At 44.1% G+C, this 17,202-nt stretch overlaps 2 protein-coding genes and 1 long non-coding RNA gene across 7 annotated transcripts; 2 read left to right on the top strand and 1 right to left on the bottom strand.

The window, feature by feature from the left end:
• Positions 1–83: 83 nt before the first annotated feature.
• LOC135331169 (uncharacterized) lies at positions 84–6,313 on the bottom strand. Its single transcript, XM_064526239.1, has one exon. It carries the CDS (start codon positions 2,912–2,914, stop codon positions 1,910–1,912), a length of 1,005 nt encoding a protein of 334 aa, XP_064382309.1. The 5' UTR covers positions 2,915–6,313; the 3' UTR covers positions 84–1,909.
• Positions 6,314–9,890: 3,577 nt separating this feature from the next.
• Positions 9,891–10,547, top strand: LOC135332033 (uncharacterized). Its single transcript, XM_064527340.1, has one exon. It carries the CDS (start codon positions 9,891–9,893, stop codon positions 10,545–10,547), a length of 657 nt encoding a protein of 218 aa, XP_064383410.1.
• A 2,881-nt stretch (positions 10,548–13,428) lies between these two features.
• On the top strand, positions 13,429–16,981 carry LOC135331177 (uncharacterized). Of its 5 annotated transcripts, none has more exons than XR_010392963.1 (7): positions 13,429–13,543; positions 13,931–14,042; positions 14,399–14,508; positions 14,563–14,932; positions 15,002–15,321; positions 15,379–15,646; positions 15,702–16,981. It is a non-coding gene; the product is annotated as an uncharacterized LOC135331177 (long non-coding RNA). The 5 variants fall into 5 exon arrangements; XR_010392961.1 differs by having other exon boundaries at positions 13,429–14,042; positions 15,379–15,501; positions 15,553–15,646; positions 15,702–16,980; XR_010392959.1 differs by having other exon boundaries at positions 13,429–14,042; positions 15,702–16,523; positions 16,639–16,979.
• The last annotated feature ends 221 nt before the right edge of the window (positions 16,982–17,202 follow it).

Raw genomic sequence — 17,202 nt, 5'->3', positions numbered from 1 at the left:
GGGATTAGCCTCGACCCCAGGCCGCACTTCCCACTAGCCGGTTAACAACTTGTGTCACAGTATCGGGTACAATTAATTTATAAGAGTATAATTAACGCTAATACGCAAAACCAATAGCGTAATGATATTGGTTGGGGTTCAAAGAGCATTGTTCATCTGAATGGGCATCCTAGGGATAATACCCCTCGGCCTTTCGGGGGGTTATTTTTCCAGATGTTGTTTTCTTTAAATTGGTATTTTACCCTGTAACCAAATCTGGTCGTCAGATGCCCACGCACATGACATGCCCCTTGTCACAGTGCCTGACAAGAGTGCAAACTGAAAGAATAATAAAAATAAAAGATAAAAAAGGGTGGGAGAGGAGGGGAATGAAATGACTGACGTCTGATATTGCTCACAAAGTGACTTAGTTCAGAGACAGCATGAGGCTTCAACTTTAGGGCATGCGTTCCGCTTAAGAGATGAGTGATGTCATCAGTTGCGGCCTGCTCCTTGCCCATTTAATATGCTATTAAATTCCATTTAACAACTTGCGTCACAGTATTGGGTACAATTAATTTATAAGAGTATAATTAACGCTAATATGCAAAACCAATAGCGTAATGATATTGGTTGGGTCATTGTTAATCTGAATGGGCATCCTAGGGATAATACCCCTCGGCCTTTCGGGGGGTTATTTTTCCAGATGTTGTTTTCTTTAAATTGGTATTTTACCCTGTGACCTTACATCTATATCCTTTGTTTGGGTGAGGCCTTTGGACTCGCAAATACTCCCAAGCTGAGCCCTAGTATGCTGTAATTATGTCTCTGAGGACATGACAATGAGATGTAATGAGCTCCCAAAGGACAAAACAAAAAAAAAACAGTAACGGAATATACATGTACATTAAAACAATTATTTCTCAGCTCGTCTAGCCAAGTTGTCTCTTGGGGTTCGAATATAAGATAGGTATGCGCGAGCTTGACCACCTTCCCAACATTTGTATGGTAGAGTCATTCAGGCCACAAGTGCTTGCTGCTGTTGCTGCTCCGATTCTAAAGGAGTGGCCAGCATAGTGAAGAGGGTTTAGGCCAATTGTGGATAATACCTGCCGCACTACCTCTACAAAGCGAGATTTCGTGAGTAGTCTACCATCGTTGAACTAAAATAAGAACCCAGGTTTTGGGCCATGCATAACCAGGTAAGCTAACATAGCTGTCACCGGGTCCTTCCAATAGGGTCCTTCCAATAACAATATCCACCCCCTTTCGGAAAGGGTCTGTTTTTGATGCCTTGAGTCTTACTTTGATCGTCTGAGGGTCGCCGATATTGTAAGTCATGTGGGCTTTGCTATCAAATGCTCCATCGGAGGGGACTGTCGCTTCCCCTGATCTCAAGAAGCCAAAAAAACAGAGCGTAGCTGCGCATTGTGTTGTCTCGATTTGAATCGACTTGCTGCTCCCCAGCTGTTACACATTTGCAGAAGAATTTTTGGAGTGATTGGGAGACGAGTCCTTTGGTTCTGTTTGGTTTTGGCCTGTCCAGATTTAATAGCATATCTGAGATATGTGGGTCTGCTAAGTTGCTTGCAATTTGGAGGTGCCGAACTGCTGAGAGGTAACTTTTTATTGTAGTGTGGGAAAGTTGTTCGTTAGCCAGGTGTGCTGCGAGCTGGAGTTCATTGACAGGTAGTGGGGATAGTGAAAAAGAAGAACAAAATTGTAAGTATCGGGTTTGTGCTGAACCATAAGTGCGTTGGGAGCTTGGGGCTAAGGCTGATCGAAAATAGCGCTCGTCCAGTACGTGCTGAGATAGCCAATCCGGTTTTGAGATGATCCCGCAATGCTATGGGTATAGGCGAGGGTCGAGGAGTGGCCTGAGGGTGATTAACAAGAAAATAATTGTGATTGTTGCGTGAGAGAGCATCGGCTAATTGACTCCTCTAATATGGGATACCGACACTGTAAAGTTAAATTTGGCTGTAATAAAGACCAGACATCTCATCAGGTACATGAGAGCCTCGTCTCTGCTAGAACCTGAGTTCAGTAATGCCACCACCGCTGATTGGAAACGGACCGATTGTCCGACCCAGCGTTCACCTGCTGCTATGACTACTGGGTTTACCGATAAATGGCAATCATCCATTGAGGTGGGCCATTGCAGTTGGAACCATAGTTCTGCTTCATAGGCTCCGCAGCCCCAAGTGCCGGAAGCGTCGGACGTAACCGTGAAAACTGGGTGGTCTTTGCTGCCACGGACAAGTTGTGAGGCGAATATTGACCACCATTTAATGTCAGAGCATGCTGCAACATTTAGGCGAAGGAGTTGATGCACTGTGGTAGATGCATTAATTAGTCGCCGTACAAAGGAGTGTCCTTGGCGAACTGCTTTTGCCGTGTGCTGAAGGTAGCCGATGAGAGACAGCAAATCCCCCGCCTTTTTTAATTCCCACTTTTTGAGAAGCAATTTCAGGCGGTCTAGTTTGGCTGCTGGGAGGCGGATTTCCAATTTGTTTGTATCCAGTTCCATCCCCAAGAATGTCAGCCTTGCTGTTGGGCCTTCGGATTTGCTGAGCTCCAAGGGGCACCTGTGTTTTCGCAGGTTTTGACAATGATTTTCTTGACATGTTGTAGAGCCTGGTGGGCCCAGCGTTATAAAATCATCCAGATAGTGGAAGATGTTGCATACATTGTTTTTTTCCATTATCCACTGTGCAATTGCTGTAAAAATGAGGGGTGCAGAGCGCAGGCCAAAGGGGAGTACCTTATCCACCACAACCTGATCATTCCATTGCACACCTAGCAAATAGCGGTCCTCTGGGTGCACTGGGACAATACGGTAGGCTGATTTGATGTCCACTTTCGCCATCAAGATACCTCTGCCGAGGTTAAAGATACAGTCTGACACTTGGTCTATTGATATCAATTCCATCATTGACGCTAGCGTTGGTCGGCGATGAGAGTTCGACAATAAGCCGCCATTTTCCTGGTTTTGACTTCTTTGGAATAACACCAAAGGGACTGATTTGGCAATGAATGTATGGGACCTGCCCCTGAGGTATTATGACCATGCTGCTGAGAAGGAGTTCTGGTAGTCATTGACCACTTGAGGGTGTTCGAGGGCGGACGCCATATTCCCCTTGTAGTTTTTAAGGAGTCTTTGCCTATCAAATCCCACCCTAAAGCCGTTCACGACATACGAACTGAATTGGGTATCTGGGTGATGGCTCAGTTCTGCCTCCCATACTTCTGCGTCTAGCAGTATTGCTGGTAGGCAGGTGGGGGTGAGTTGAGCCAGCTGCTGGGTGTAAGGGTACCCTCCTGCAAACAGGGAATATTGGTATCTACATAGTGTAAGGCTTGGCCCCTTGCTGTAGGCATGCCGTTGCAATTATATACTTAGATAAGGGGCGTGAATAACTACATGGTGAATCAATACATGGTGAAATACAAGGTGAATAAAACCAAGGTCATACTGAACACAACGAGTTTCATTGTTTTTTGCCATCTAAATTAGTGGCTCCTTTCCTGCATTTGGGGGCAGCATGGTCTGGTTGACGACAATTTGCACAAACGTGTAGGAATCGGCACGATTCGCATTCCATATAGGTATCTAGTTTGTGGCCGTTTTGGGGGTGGAGCTGACACCGATGAGAAGCGCTCCTTGCTAGGGTAGTGGGGCTGGGGGCGGGCAAGAGTCTTTTGAGTGATCCATAGACTTGCAAATGCGACACCAGCCCTAATGCTTGGAACATGTCGCATATATTCCGGCATCGATTTTTGACCAGTCAAGCTGTCCTGTTGCAGCTGCTTCGTTCTGGTCATATGCAATCCACGATGGCTATTGGAATTTTTTGCTAAGCTTGGCGATTGGATGGGGGCTGTTTCGTGAGAACAACTGCGGCATATATTGAAAAACATTGGGTCCAAACGCCCAGGTCTGGTATGACCTTTTTGGTCTGTGCCAGTTCTGATGCGTTCAGTTGGCTAAGGTGGAGAGGGGTTTACTTAAGCCCTCTTGCTGGCGGGAGGTCTCCGAACTCGACAGCTAAAATTGATTCCAACATGGAGCGTTTTAGCGAGGGAACCCCTGCGGCTATGATGATTGCCTTAGAACTTTCTCCTCCGCTGGGTGGGAACAATATGGGGTGGCAAGCAGCAGCCGATGGCTGGGTATCGGCAAGCTCCTGATCGTGAGGGTATTGAGCAGGCTCAAGGCATTGATCCCAGCGAGATACCTGCTGTGCGTGCATGAGCAGTTCATAATGTGTACTGTCTTTGCTGAGGTGCATATTGTGTTGGGGTGTGCCATACCCCGCTATGTGCCACGCCCTCCTCGGCTATTTGTTGAGTTCTGAGTTTGCCATACTCTGTGTTATTTGTGTGGTGTCGTGGCTTAAGAACTCTGATGCACAACATACACATAGGCTATTAATTTTTACCAAGAAACAAAACCATAAGGGAGGTTACTACTAAATAAGGACATGCAACTAACCGGAGGGTGACAATTGCTATGGTAACGTAACGTTACCTGCGCTATTTGTTGGGTTTGCCATACTCTGCCATTAATTTTGCCATACTCACACCTTGTTGCATTTGCCCTACTATAGTACGTGTGCCATATGCTGAGTTTTGCCATACTCGGCAGTTTGTTAGTGTGCCATTCGTTGCTATTTGCCATCGTCATTTGTTGGGTATGCCATCACCCTGCCATTTGTTGGCCATTTACATTTGTTAGCCATTTTTTGGGTATGCCATCACCCTGCCATTTGTTGGCCGTTTGTTGGGTATGCCATCACCCTGTCATTTGTTGGGGGTATGCCATCACCCTGCCATTTGTTGGGTTTTGCCTGGTGTGTATTGTATATAGATAGCTAACTATGTATAAAGCATTTGATCCTACACCACCTTGGCAGTAAATTGTGCCTCAAGTTTCATATTCGCATCGGAATGGAGAGGGGTTATCGAGATACCAGCTACGGAGGTGACTAAATTTTGGTTGTTATTTTAAGGTATATACCTGCCGACGCTGGTGGAGTTGAGGTGACACTGGTAACGGTTGCTGCTGCTGAACCTGAGATTGAGGGAGCAGAGAGGGCATTTTGGATGCCTGTCTGTATGCGGCCCTCTATGGTCGACATCAAGTGGGGGATAGTTAAGGCGACTGCCTCGCCGACCATTTTGCGAACCATCGCCTGGAACTGCCTGTCAACGGTGTGGGTACAGTGCCCGAGCTGGTAGGCGTCGGTGGTGTGACAGTGGTTGGGGCGGTGGGAGTAACGACTGAGGGTTCCATGGCCGGTAGAGAGGCTTGGTAGAGAGGATTGATTGAGATAATCTGAATGAAATGACTGATGTCTGATATTGCTAACAAAGTGACTTGGCTTCAACTTTAGTGCGCATGCGTTCCGCTTAAGAGATGAGTGATGTCATCAGTTGCGGCCTGCTCCTTGTTGTTAACCCCATTTAATATGCTATTAAATTTCATTGAACACTTCCCACTAGCCGGTGAAGGAGGTTAGAATGGGATTGGCTTTGTTCACTCGATGTCAGGAACGGAAGTAAAATTTAACCACAACACACCCCTCGAATTCTTCAGCAGTTCAATGCAGGCAAAGTTGAAGGCCAGGAAGGGAATCTACTCTATCTCTGGGCAAACTAGGTACTGGCACAACAATGTTGAATGCCTCCTAGAGCTCTACTGTACTATGAGTATAATGGTACCAGGACTTCAGTGAGCAAGGTGCAGGTGCAGGTGCATGGACGATGAACAGACTCACATTAGTAAGTAATGACAGTAAGTTAAAATTAGAACATGTATCGTTAACGGTGTTTCGAAATCCTTCATTCAATCAGAGTTTATTGTGCCTACTTGTGACCAGCCTAGCGTGCGGCCAACTAGCTACGCTAGTTACTACATTTGGCGACGAGGAGAAGTCTGAACTGTACTGAAGGAGAAGGTGGAATCACGATTGGCAACCGATGAGTTTGACCAAAGTGTAGAGGACTGGGTATCGAGCAATACTTTGTTGCCAACGGCATAAGGGTCCATCAATGTACTAGCTCATCAGGAACTTGGCAGCGCCGCACCCACCGTCGGCCAAGACCAGCTAGTCAAAGACCCTCAGCAATTGTACAGAGATACAATTTCAACACACGAGCCAGAGGAAACGACTTCGTGTCAGAACACTGTGAATATGGCGACTCTCTAAACGAAATGTTGCGAGACAGGACAGTCTGTGGATGTCGTGATAAACGTTGGCGGATCACCCTGGAAAAAGACAGCCCAACTGGCTGAGAAAGGATCGAAAGACATGCGACAGGCCGAGAATGTCAGGCCGAGAATGTACATGCGATACAAGAAGGCAGGAGGAACCGAAAGCAGCCAGGAGGGGCAAAGGATTCCTACCCGAGGGACAGAGACATTAGCTGTCACCGATGTGGGTGCACTCCTGCAAGTATAAGAACTACAAGTCATCTGCAGAAGGTGTGCCGAAAAAAATCGAAGGCTCCAAGCACACACAAGAGGAAGTTTGCTCCCACAAATCATGCAAGTGGAGGAGGAAGAGTACGAACTATATTACTCATTTTCGAATCACCCATTACAACGGTAAATGGAACCAATGCAAGTAGACACAGGAGCATCATTATCGCTGAGGAAACTTACCGTACACTATGGATGGCAGACCTACCCTCCAAGAGTCCAAGGTAAAGCTGAAGACGTATCCAGGCTCAGTTATCGTTGTGAAAGGAATCCTAGAGGTCAAAGTGTTGAAGTAGATTAATGAATCAGGTGGTATTGACTGAACAGCTTTATGCTTTATGTAATGTCTATTTATAGTAGTTCTATATTTGTGTATAGAATTAGTTTGTGATGTAATACCATGTGCTAGCTACTCTTGTGACTGTCAGTAAAGTGCTATTCTTTTTGTGCCTATCCTTATTGTCTCTATTGTTGTTACTAAGAACCATTCAATCTGCTGAATCTGCTAACAGGTTATGGGCCCAGAGAACTAACATGGCTGAAGAGAAGTGGACGATTGAAAAACTCAATGGATCAAACTGGGTCACCTGGAAATTCCAAATGAAGCTAGCCAAGGAGCTTTGGACAGTGGTAGACGGATCAGAAACGCTCGCCGAAGGAGCGGAACTTGGACAAACTTTGAGAAGAAGTGTCAAAAGGCATTTTCTACACTGGCTCTAGCGATTGGTACTTCCCAACTGTACCTGGTTACCTCCTGTGTTCAACCCAAGGATGCGTGGGATGCTCTAAGCAGCCATTTTGATCGAAATACACTGGCGAACAAAATATTCCTCAAGAAACGATTCTTCAGAATGGAGGGAACCAGCGTCGAGAAGCATCTGAAGGGTATGAAGGAACTCTCTGACCAGTTGGCGGCACTAGGTTCTCTAGTCGATGAAGATGATCAGGTGGTCACTTTGCTTGGCAGTCTAGCTTCTCTACACTCGTAACTGCTCTGGAAGCTCGAGTGGACGAAGGACTGACGCTGAAGTACGTACAGCAAGCCCTTGTGAACGAGGAGCAGAAGATGCGAGAACGTCGACGCTCAGGTGTGCAGAAATATGACTCAGCGCTAGTGGGAGAGCACAAGAAACAATATCGAAAACTTATTTGCTATGGCTGTCAGAAGCCTGGACACCTTTGACGAGACTGCCCTAACCAGAAGCGATCTTCACACCAGGCAGATAAAGGTCAAGTAGACCCAAGTGAACCGGAACCGACCGTCGTGTAACCTTTTCTCGGTGAGAGCAGCTGCATTCAAAGGTAACTTTGTAAAGTTTGGAAGATCTCGTTGTTGGATACGTGATCGAGACCAGAAGCTCTGTGGAATGGGGACACTGGAGAATCAGATGTACAAGCTTGATTGTAAAGTCATCAAGCCTGAGACGAGTGCAGGTGCTGCTAAACCCGAAACGATTGCAGGTGCTGCTAACGCTGTCAAGGACAACGACCTTGATTTATGGCATTTTCGGCAATCTGTCAAGAAACTAGCGAACGGTGAAGTAGCGATCGGTATGAACTCTATGCAACAAATGAAACTGTCATTCTGTGAAGGGTGTATTGCGGGGAAAATGAAAAGAGACCCGTTTAAACCAGTGGGAGAAATCAGATCGAAACGAAGACTTGAGATTGTGCACAGTGACGTTTGTGGGCCGATGACTACTGACTCTATAGGTGGAAGTAAATACTTCGTTACGTTTATTGACGACTATACAAGGTGCTGTGCTGTATATTTCCTCAATAGTAAGTCTGAAGTCCCTGACAAGTTCAAGGAGTATGAGGCTCGTGTGTTCAACGACTGCAGCCTACGGATCGGAACATTGCGTAGTGACAATGGGGGCGAGTATCTATCGAAGGAATTCAACAGTTACCTAAAGTCGAAGGGCATACGTCACGAACTCACAGTACCTTACTCTCCTCAGCAAAATGGCGTAGCTGAGAGGATGAACCGGACACTGATGGAATCAACTCGCTCGATGATGGCTCATGCCAGTCTCCCTGACAAGTATTGGGCTGAAGCTGTGGACTGTGCAGCCAAACCGTACCGCTTTACAAGAAAGCAAAACACCACTTGAAGCTTGGAGTGAAACAAAACCTGACCTTTCTAAACTTAAGGTTTTCGGTTGCATGGCATACGCACATGTGCCAGACTCTCAAAGGCGGAACGGAAACTCGATAGTAAAGCCGTGAAGCTTCGCTTTGTGGGTTACTCAAGTCAATTGAAGGGATATAGACTAATCGATGAACAAACGTTAACAGTGTACACACACGTAGAGATGTTGTGTTTAACGAACAAGATTTTGGTCTTGCTAAGAAAGCCACTATACTTCCTGAGTCAATTGAAATTCAAACGGAGACGAGTGAGCATGATCCAGAACCGCAGGAACCAGAAAGAGGGACCAGACGATCTGAACGATCAAGACACCCCCCAGTGCGGTATGGTTGTGATGAGTATGTAGCTACTGTAAGTATGCAGCATGTAGCCTGTATTGCATATGCATAACAGAGCCTCAGAGCATGAAAGAAGCACTGGACAGTGACGTCTCTGCTGAATGGAAGAATGCGGCAGATTCCGAGTATCTCTCTCTCCTTGAGAACAATACATGGGAACTTGTTCCCTTGCCGAGTGGTAGACAAGCCATTGGAAGTCGATGGGTGTTCAAGGTGAAGCACACGAGCGATGGAACAGTTAAACGATTTAAAGCTCGTTTTGTAGCCAAGGGTTACGCTCAGAAACCTGGCATTGATTACAGCGAAACATTTTCCCCAGTGGTCAAGTTTCAATCTATTAGAGTACTACTCGCTCAACACAGCCTTGTACTACACCAGATGGATGTAGTTACAGCCTTCCTAAACGGTGATCTAGATGAGACAATCTACATGGAACAACCGGATGGCTACGTTCAGAAAGGAAAGGAAAAACTTGTCTGTAAGCTGAAAAAGTCATTGTATGGCTTAAAGCAATCGCCCAGATGCTGGAACAAGGTTCTCACCGAGTTCATGAAATCGATTGGATTCACCCAAAGTGCAGCAGATCCCTGCATCTATGTGAGAAATGAGAACTCTCTTAGTATCGTTGCAGTGTACGTGGACGACCTCATTATTGCCACTAAGACTACTGAAGACATGCAGGAGCTTAAACAATTGTTGCAATCACGATTGAAAATGAAAGACATGGGGGAACTCCACTACTGCCTAGGAATCAACATCACTCACGATCAAGTGAAGGGTACTGTCGAAATGCACCAGAAGCAGTACATCCAGAAGATGCTCGAACGATATAAACTCTCAAATGTGAAACCAGTTTCAACCCCAGCTGACCCCCAATGTCACATTGTGCAAGGATGACAAAGTCAGCAAACCTGTTGATCCAGTATTGTATAAATCTATGGTCGGAAGTCTATTGTACCTTGCCGTTGCGACAAGACCGGACATATCTCAAGCAGTTGGTGTTGCAGCAAGGTACAGTTCAAACCCTACTGAAGCTCACCTCACCGCAGTGAAACGAATTATGCGTTACCTCAAAGGAAGCATTGATATTAGGCTGAGATACGAGAAGTCTGAAGATGGTCGACTTATTGGTTATTCAGATGCTGACTATGCTGGTGACCCAGATGACCGCCACTCCACAACAGGAAACTTATTTCTCTTTAGCGGTGGACCAGTCAGTTGGCTGAGCAAGAAGCAGGGCCCTGTCAACAGCCGAAGCAGAGTATGTTGTGCTCTCAGTTCAGCAACACAGGAGGCTGTTTGGATTAGAAGGCTTCTAAATGATCTCGGAGTGCCACAGGATCGTCCTACAGTTCTAATGGAAGATAATCAAGGTGCTATATGTATTGCCAAGAATCCTGTGTCAAGTTCAAGGACGAAACACATTGATGTCCGCTATCACTACATACGAGAAGCTCTCAGTGAAGACAGTATCGAATTGAAGTACTGTCCAATGGATGTGATGATTGCCGATCACTTTACGAAACCACTTCACAAAGGTCGATTTGAAGTGTTGCGTACCAGCCAATTAAGTGGGAGTGTTGAAGTAGATTAATTAATCAGGTGGTATTGACTGAACAGCTTTATGCTTTATGTAATGTCTATTTATAGTAGTTCTATATTTGTGTATAGAATTAGTTTGTGATGTAATACTATGTGCTAGCTACTCTTGTGACTGTCAGTAAAGTGCTATTCTTTTTGTGCCTATCCTTATTGTCTCTATTGTTGTTACTAAGAACTATTCAATCTGCTGAATCTGCTAACACAAAGTTCAATACAAAAGATCAAAATTGCAACTTGAACCTAGTAGTAGTCATGGGCTCAGGACCGTTGTTGTTGGGAAGAGATTGGCTCAAACACATTAGGCTGGACTGGTACGAGCTAAACTAGTGTCGGATGATGAACTTTGTGAGATCGTGGTTTCGAAACACGCGAGGTTGTTTGACAGCAAGTTGGGACAGTACACTGCCCATTTTGAGGTTGAATCAACAGTGGAACCCAAGGCCAGACCTGTTGCTTAGAGCTCGGGTAGAAGCCGAGATTGACCGCCTACAAAGTCAGGGTGTCATTGAACCGGTAGCTCACGCCACTCCAGTGGTAAAACCAAATGGACGCTTGTGTGGTGACTATAAGCTCACAGTAAACCAGTGGCAAAGACCGATGTGTATCCGATCCCAAGGATTGAAGACTCTCTGGCGAAAGTTCACTTAAACTGGATTTGAAGGATGCGTATGCCCATGCAAGTCCCACTCGCCAAGAAATACACCACAATAAACACCACGAAAGGGTTGTTCCAGTACGCTCGCCTACCTTTCGGAGTAGCAGCAGCACCAGCTATATTCCAACGCACAATGAGGACCGTGTTACAAGGCATTCCAAACACTTGCGTGTATTTGGACGACATACTAATCACAAGAGAGCAACACTTGGAGACGTTGGACAAACATCCAGGTGCCCGTCTAAAGAGGGCCATTTATGCTACCATCAGTGGGTCATCGTATCTCCAAGGATGGTTTACAACCCATGGACGGGGATGCTTGTGAGTCAGCTGAAATCATTCCTAGGAATGTTGAACTACTACAACAAATTTTTGCCTAACCATTCTCACAATCTGGCCCCCTGCACAAGTTGTTGCAGAAGAACACACCATGGATCTGAGCATCAGGAACAAGTCATACAAGCCTGGACCACAGCATTGCAACCTAGCCGATTGCCGCTACCCAATTCTCCAGAAAATGTTCCCGTTCCACAAGTCCCGTACACAACCTAAACAGCTGAAGCAATGGACAGAAGACAAAGACTCTAAAGTATGATACAAGGTACAAACCGGTTGGGAAGATACACAAGACCCTGCATGGAAGCCATACCAACAACACAACCTGGAACTGAGCATCCAAGATTGAGCATCCAAGATTGATGTTTGTTGAGAGGAAGTCGTGTGATAATACCGCTTCAACAGATCACGCAACAGTTACATGAACAGGAGTTAGCAAGACAATGACCTAGAAGAACGAGTGAAACTATGCGAGAATTGCCAGAGAACGAGGCCCCCACACCTATACAACCTTGGGATTGGCCGCAACGACCCTGGGTTAGGATTCATGCTGATTACGCTGGTCCGATTTAAGGACACATGCTGTTGATACTCACACTCTAAGTGGATAGAGGTAAAGGTAGTAAAGAATGCCACATCCGATGGAACATTTTCGAACGATGTTTGCATTGACAGAGATGTTAGTGACTGATTCCTAACCTGGTATTTACCTAATAGTCATATCCGGTTGGGCATTGCGCTCTGCGCAGCCGGCTGTATTGTTCAACTTATTATGCAATGTTTTGTAATCACCTGAGTCTAATAATTATATGATCTTTTATTAAACCAAGACAATAAAGATAGCCGTGTGCACAGCAATAGTGTAGCTAAACCTAGCAACTACATAACAAGTGGCGACGAGGATCAACGAGGATGTCTGGCGACGAAGGTCCTCCGGCAACAACTGGACTACATGGGGCCGTAGCACCCTTCGATAGTGCCCAGGAAGAGTGGGTAGAGTGTGCAGAAAGACTGGAGAACTATTTCATAGCCAATGACATCACAAACGAACGAGCTATTCTACTGCACTGTGTAGGACCTGCAACTTATCGGTTGATCAAGACACTAGCTCTCCCTGGGACTCCAAGAGAGCTCACCTTTGCGGAGTTGGTAGAGACAGTGAAAAACCATTTTCAACCGAAACCATCGCCTATCATCAAACGCTTCGAGTTTAACACCTTGTGTTAAAATGAAGGAGAATCTGTGGTTAGCTTTGTGACGGCTTTGCGAAAATTTGCTGAGTATTGTGATTATGGTGCCGTATTGAGATATGCTTCGAGATAGAATTGTGTATGGCATACGCAGCAAACGAGTGCAACAAAGGCTACAGCCCAAGCTACAGAGACAGCAGAGAATGACTCCAAGCGGCTACAAGTAAAGGATAAACCTATTTCAGAAGGAGACGAGAAGCCAGTGTACAAGGTACAGCAGCATCCTCGACGAGGCCGGAGACCACAAGAAAGGGCATTCGAGAAGACTTGTTACCGATGTGGAGGCAAGCACTCAGCAGCTCAGTGCAAGTTTAAAGACTATGAGTGCCATTTCTGTCACAAGAAGGGGGGGGCACCTTGCCTCGGTTTGTCGAAAAAGAAAAGACAATGTTGAGGAAAGCGCAAAAACAGTTTTAATTGACAATGAGGAAGTGGTGACGAATATTATTTACACAGTGTTGGTGGAGGAAGTACAGACCCAATATTAGTGGAGATTTCATTGAATGGGACTGATGTCCAGATGGAAGTCGATACAGGAGCATCTGTCTCGCTCATTAGCGAAGAAACGTGTATCACTAAGGTGAAAGACAAGCTTCTCACCTATCCGGGGAACGAATTGCCGTACTGGCAAGACCATGAACCTCTTTTAGATTTCTTCTGTTGTAATAACGCATCTGTTGGCTGATTGTATGCTCCATATCCACTGATCTTTCGAAGACTACGGAGTCAGTGTGTTCACTTGAACAGGTAGAATGCTCAACTTTATCGGGGACAGACAAAACATCTCTGTGTTTTCAATACACATGAGATATAAATGATGAGCATTTGGAATAGGTAGCAGTGCATTCACTAATTCCACATGCCATACTAAAATCATCGTCATTGCTGTGGACACCACGTATGTGACTAAGCCAAAGATTTCTATTAGGAGAAATAAAGTTGCATAGGGGGCAGTTGAGAAAGCTTGACATAGCTTGACATAGTGTTGTACTGTTGATTCACAAGACAGAGGTGCTGGGTTCGAACCTTGCATGCTTCTTATTTATTCATGCGGTTCAGCCTCGAATCTAACCCTAGAATGTGGTCACGTGATTTAGATTGACCATGTGCTTTTTCTTCTTTGAATATGGATAGGGATACAAGGATAGGGACACAAGCACAGCTGAAAAGCCTTTTAAAGATTGGCATATCTCTAACTGGCTCAGTGAAAATGGGCTTCCATTGTCTGTCTGCGACATATTTGAAGGTTGGTATCTAAATGAATTATAGTGGCTATCCATGCATTATAATTATATCAACGCATTGTTGTGTATTCACTGGCATACTTATAAAAGGGAAACTCATAACCAATTATCAATTTTTGGACATCTCGATCACTAGTTTTTTGCTCACGTATACTAGCTATGACTTATAACTCGGACACACAGCTGTTGTACGGCATCTGCTCTGGCCAGCTATACTCTGGCTATAGCAACGATAAAAAGAAGACGATTTTTTAATAAGTGTAATACTTTGCCTACTTTGCCTCCTTCGTGTAGTTTTATGCCCTTGAAACTATTATGTGCCCGAAAATAATTCATTATAATTATACTGATTGTATAGATGAGTTAATTGATGGTTCGGCTTTTGTGGAGTTGAGTGAGGCTGATGTGAGGTCAAATGGACAAGTGAAAAGAATAATTCGCCTCGTAAATTCCATGACGTCTGACAAGGTTAGTTTACTCTAACGTAACATAATTATGTGTTTATATAAGTATTTATTGTAGGTTAGCCTGGATGATACCCATGTGGACGACATTCCCAATACCAGTACTCCAACTCGGTACAAACACCCCTTAACTTCTCTCTCAATCTTGGAGCATCGATTCACGCTCATCTACTCCCACTTTTTCAGATATTTCATCTTCTTCAAGGCGAGAATTCTGCATTCCCCATACCCCATACGAGCATACGAGTATTATGTCAGCTATTTTTGAGAAAACTTTGAACTGTGAGGTTAGAAATGAGATCGTAAGAGACTTAGTAACCCATGTGTACTCATACATTGAAAAACCTACATCTGCTTTTGTGGAGAGTGTTGCCAAGAAGCTGGTGGATAAGTACTCATTTATGGGTGACTTCGGAAACATGCCACATGTAAGTAGTGGCTACTGGTACTTAATAATATGCAATTCACACGGCAATTCACACGCATTTATGCTGTAGGGTTCCTGGCAGAAAAAGATGATGGATCGCGTGTACAACGTTGAAAAAGGTCGGAAGCGCAAATCATCTGAAGATGATGATTTACCTCGAAGTGTGCTGCAATAACCAATCGTTACCCTCCACTTTCAGTGGATAACTCTGATATCACAACAGAGAAAGAAGCGCTTGATAAAGAGTTCGAGAAAGAAAAACCGAGGCGAGATGTAGTATTGGACCTCATGAAAAGCACTTACTACTCTCGACGCAAATATCTCTTACATGATATTGGCTCTGTTTCATCTAAAGTAGCCAAGTACCCTGCTTTTAAAATGCCTTCAGTGGTAAAATAGTTCTGTACTAAACACACGCCATGCCGGTTACATATACTCTTGTTGCAGATTGAGCAAGAAATGGATCTTGTTATGATCAAGCAAAATGTCTACCGCACCTTCACTGGCAAGGAAGTGCTTACAGCAGGGGCTCAAAACGCAAAGATATTAAAGCTTTGATGTCTGAACAAGGTATTGTATCAATCTTACCCACTGTTTTATTTTAGCAATTGAGGAAAATAGACTTGCTATGATGTGTCTCTTCCACTTGCTCTGTATTGTGCCCAAGAAAAAGGATAAATGTGGAGAGTTCAGCGTGTTGTTGAAAGAATATGCCGTAAGTATAGTCATATATAACGAATTACTGAAGTACCTGATGCTAATTGTTACAGATGGTTGATGACCCTGACGTCGAAGCAACGAAATCAGTGAAAGGACCTCACATTGGAAGATTCATTCCAGAGGATGGCGCTTCTTGTTCTTGGAGGATTTTGTACTGTGTAAAGTGAAAGACTGGTTTTTCCCTATTCTATATATTTCATCTTTCATACCCCCCAAATATTTTTGATGTGTGCTTGTTTTTGCAAGAATTTGTTTTTGGCATTCCTGAACCTTGTGGTCTGAAGAGTTCTACGTATAGATCCGATATTCAGAACATTACTTTCAATTAATTAAACCCTTCCAACTGTGATATAAATATAATAATTAGATGACATTATTATAATTATTTGTTGAAATAAAAAATTTGTTAAAATGTGACAGGGCCAATGAAAACAGACCTTAACGCGGCAATAATTAAATTAAGCTATAGGCCGATTTAGTAGAAATGAAAGACATGGGCAAAAAAATTTTTTTTTACAGGTGCTACCTACCTGTAAAAATTTGGGTCTCTACGAAGCTTTAAACAGGTCAAGCGCGGACGTTGAAGAAACTCACCGAACGTACTGTGTACGTGAGGGGAAATTCCCTGGGAATTTCCCTATTATTGTTAATTATTTTTATCAAATAAAAGATGACAACTTGTACAAGACTATTTCATCAGCCCAGTACTTACGGTGCCTTCATACAATATTGTTTGTGTACATAATAGTGAATGTCTGTAAACAATCGCTAATTAGTTGGGGGTGGTCAGTTGCTAGGTAACGATGATGATGTCATGGCTACCTAACTACTAACTGGGCTACCTGTAGGAAATACTTACGAGTGATTTCAATGTATGGTTCATAAGATATGGATTTTTAAAGAAAAACATGTATTTATTCTGTATTTTCTTGTTTTAATTAAAGGGTTAAACTTTCATTATGGTGACTTTAACCTTTTGTTCTGTAGGATTCAAAGGATTCAAAGTGATCGGAAAGATGTTAACACTGACTGGGATGCGTAATATACATGCCGTGTAACTATCGTTGTAATTATTCCAATACACATTTTCAACTTAAACTTTTGAATGAAATGCGATGTGTTTATAACCGTTTTTGAGGTGTGATTTGAACGGATGATAGTTTTTCATTTCTGATGGTTGAATGAATGTAAAACTGCTTCAATCTGCTTCAATCAAAGGGTTGTGTATTCTTGTGCTCTAAAAAATATTATGTTATCCGTGCCAACAGTCACTACAATGATGTCAGTCAAAGACTGGAACTTGCCAGTCCACTAGGCTCTTTTTTGAAATTTAATTCTCTTGTATATCCACTTCGGTCTGTACGTATACATAAGTGTTCACTGTTTATTGCCTGGACACTTACCGGCTAACCATAGTTGAAATTGCAGATACCTTAGCAACGAGCTACAATATAAAACAATAATTAAGAATGGGACGATCATACAATAATTAACAAACCGGGTCCATACTCTGGATTTGTTGGACAGTTGGGGGCATTCGTATTTAATTGT

Source organism: Halichondria panicea, chromosome 2, assembly GCF_963675165.1.
Source record: "Halichondria panicea chromosome 2, odHalPani1.1, whole genome shotgun sequence".
Classification (NCBI taxonomy): Eukaryota; Metazoa; Porifera; class Demospongiae; order Suberitida; family Halichondriidae; genus Halichondria; species Halichondria panicea.
Note: the sequence above shows the minus strand (reverse complement) of the source record. Positions and strands in the feature narration are given on the sequence as shown.

Bases quoted from the DNA above. Each gene is read 5' to 3' on its own strand.
- LOC135331169 (XM_064526239.1), bottom strand. From the start codon at position 2,914: ATGATGGAATTGATATCAATAGACCAAGTGTCAGACTGTATCTTTAAC.
- LOC135332033 (XM_064527340.1), top strand. From the start codon at position 9,891: ATGGTCGGAAGTCTATTGTACCTTGCCGTTGCGACAAGACCGGACATA.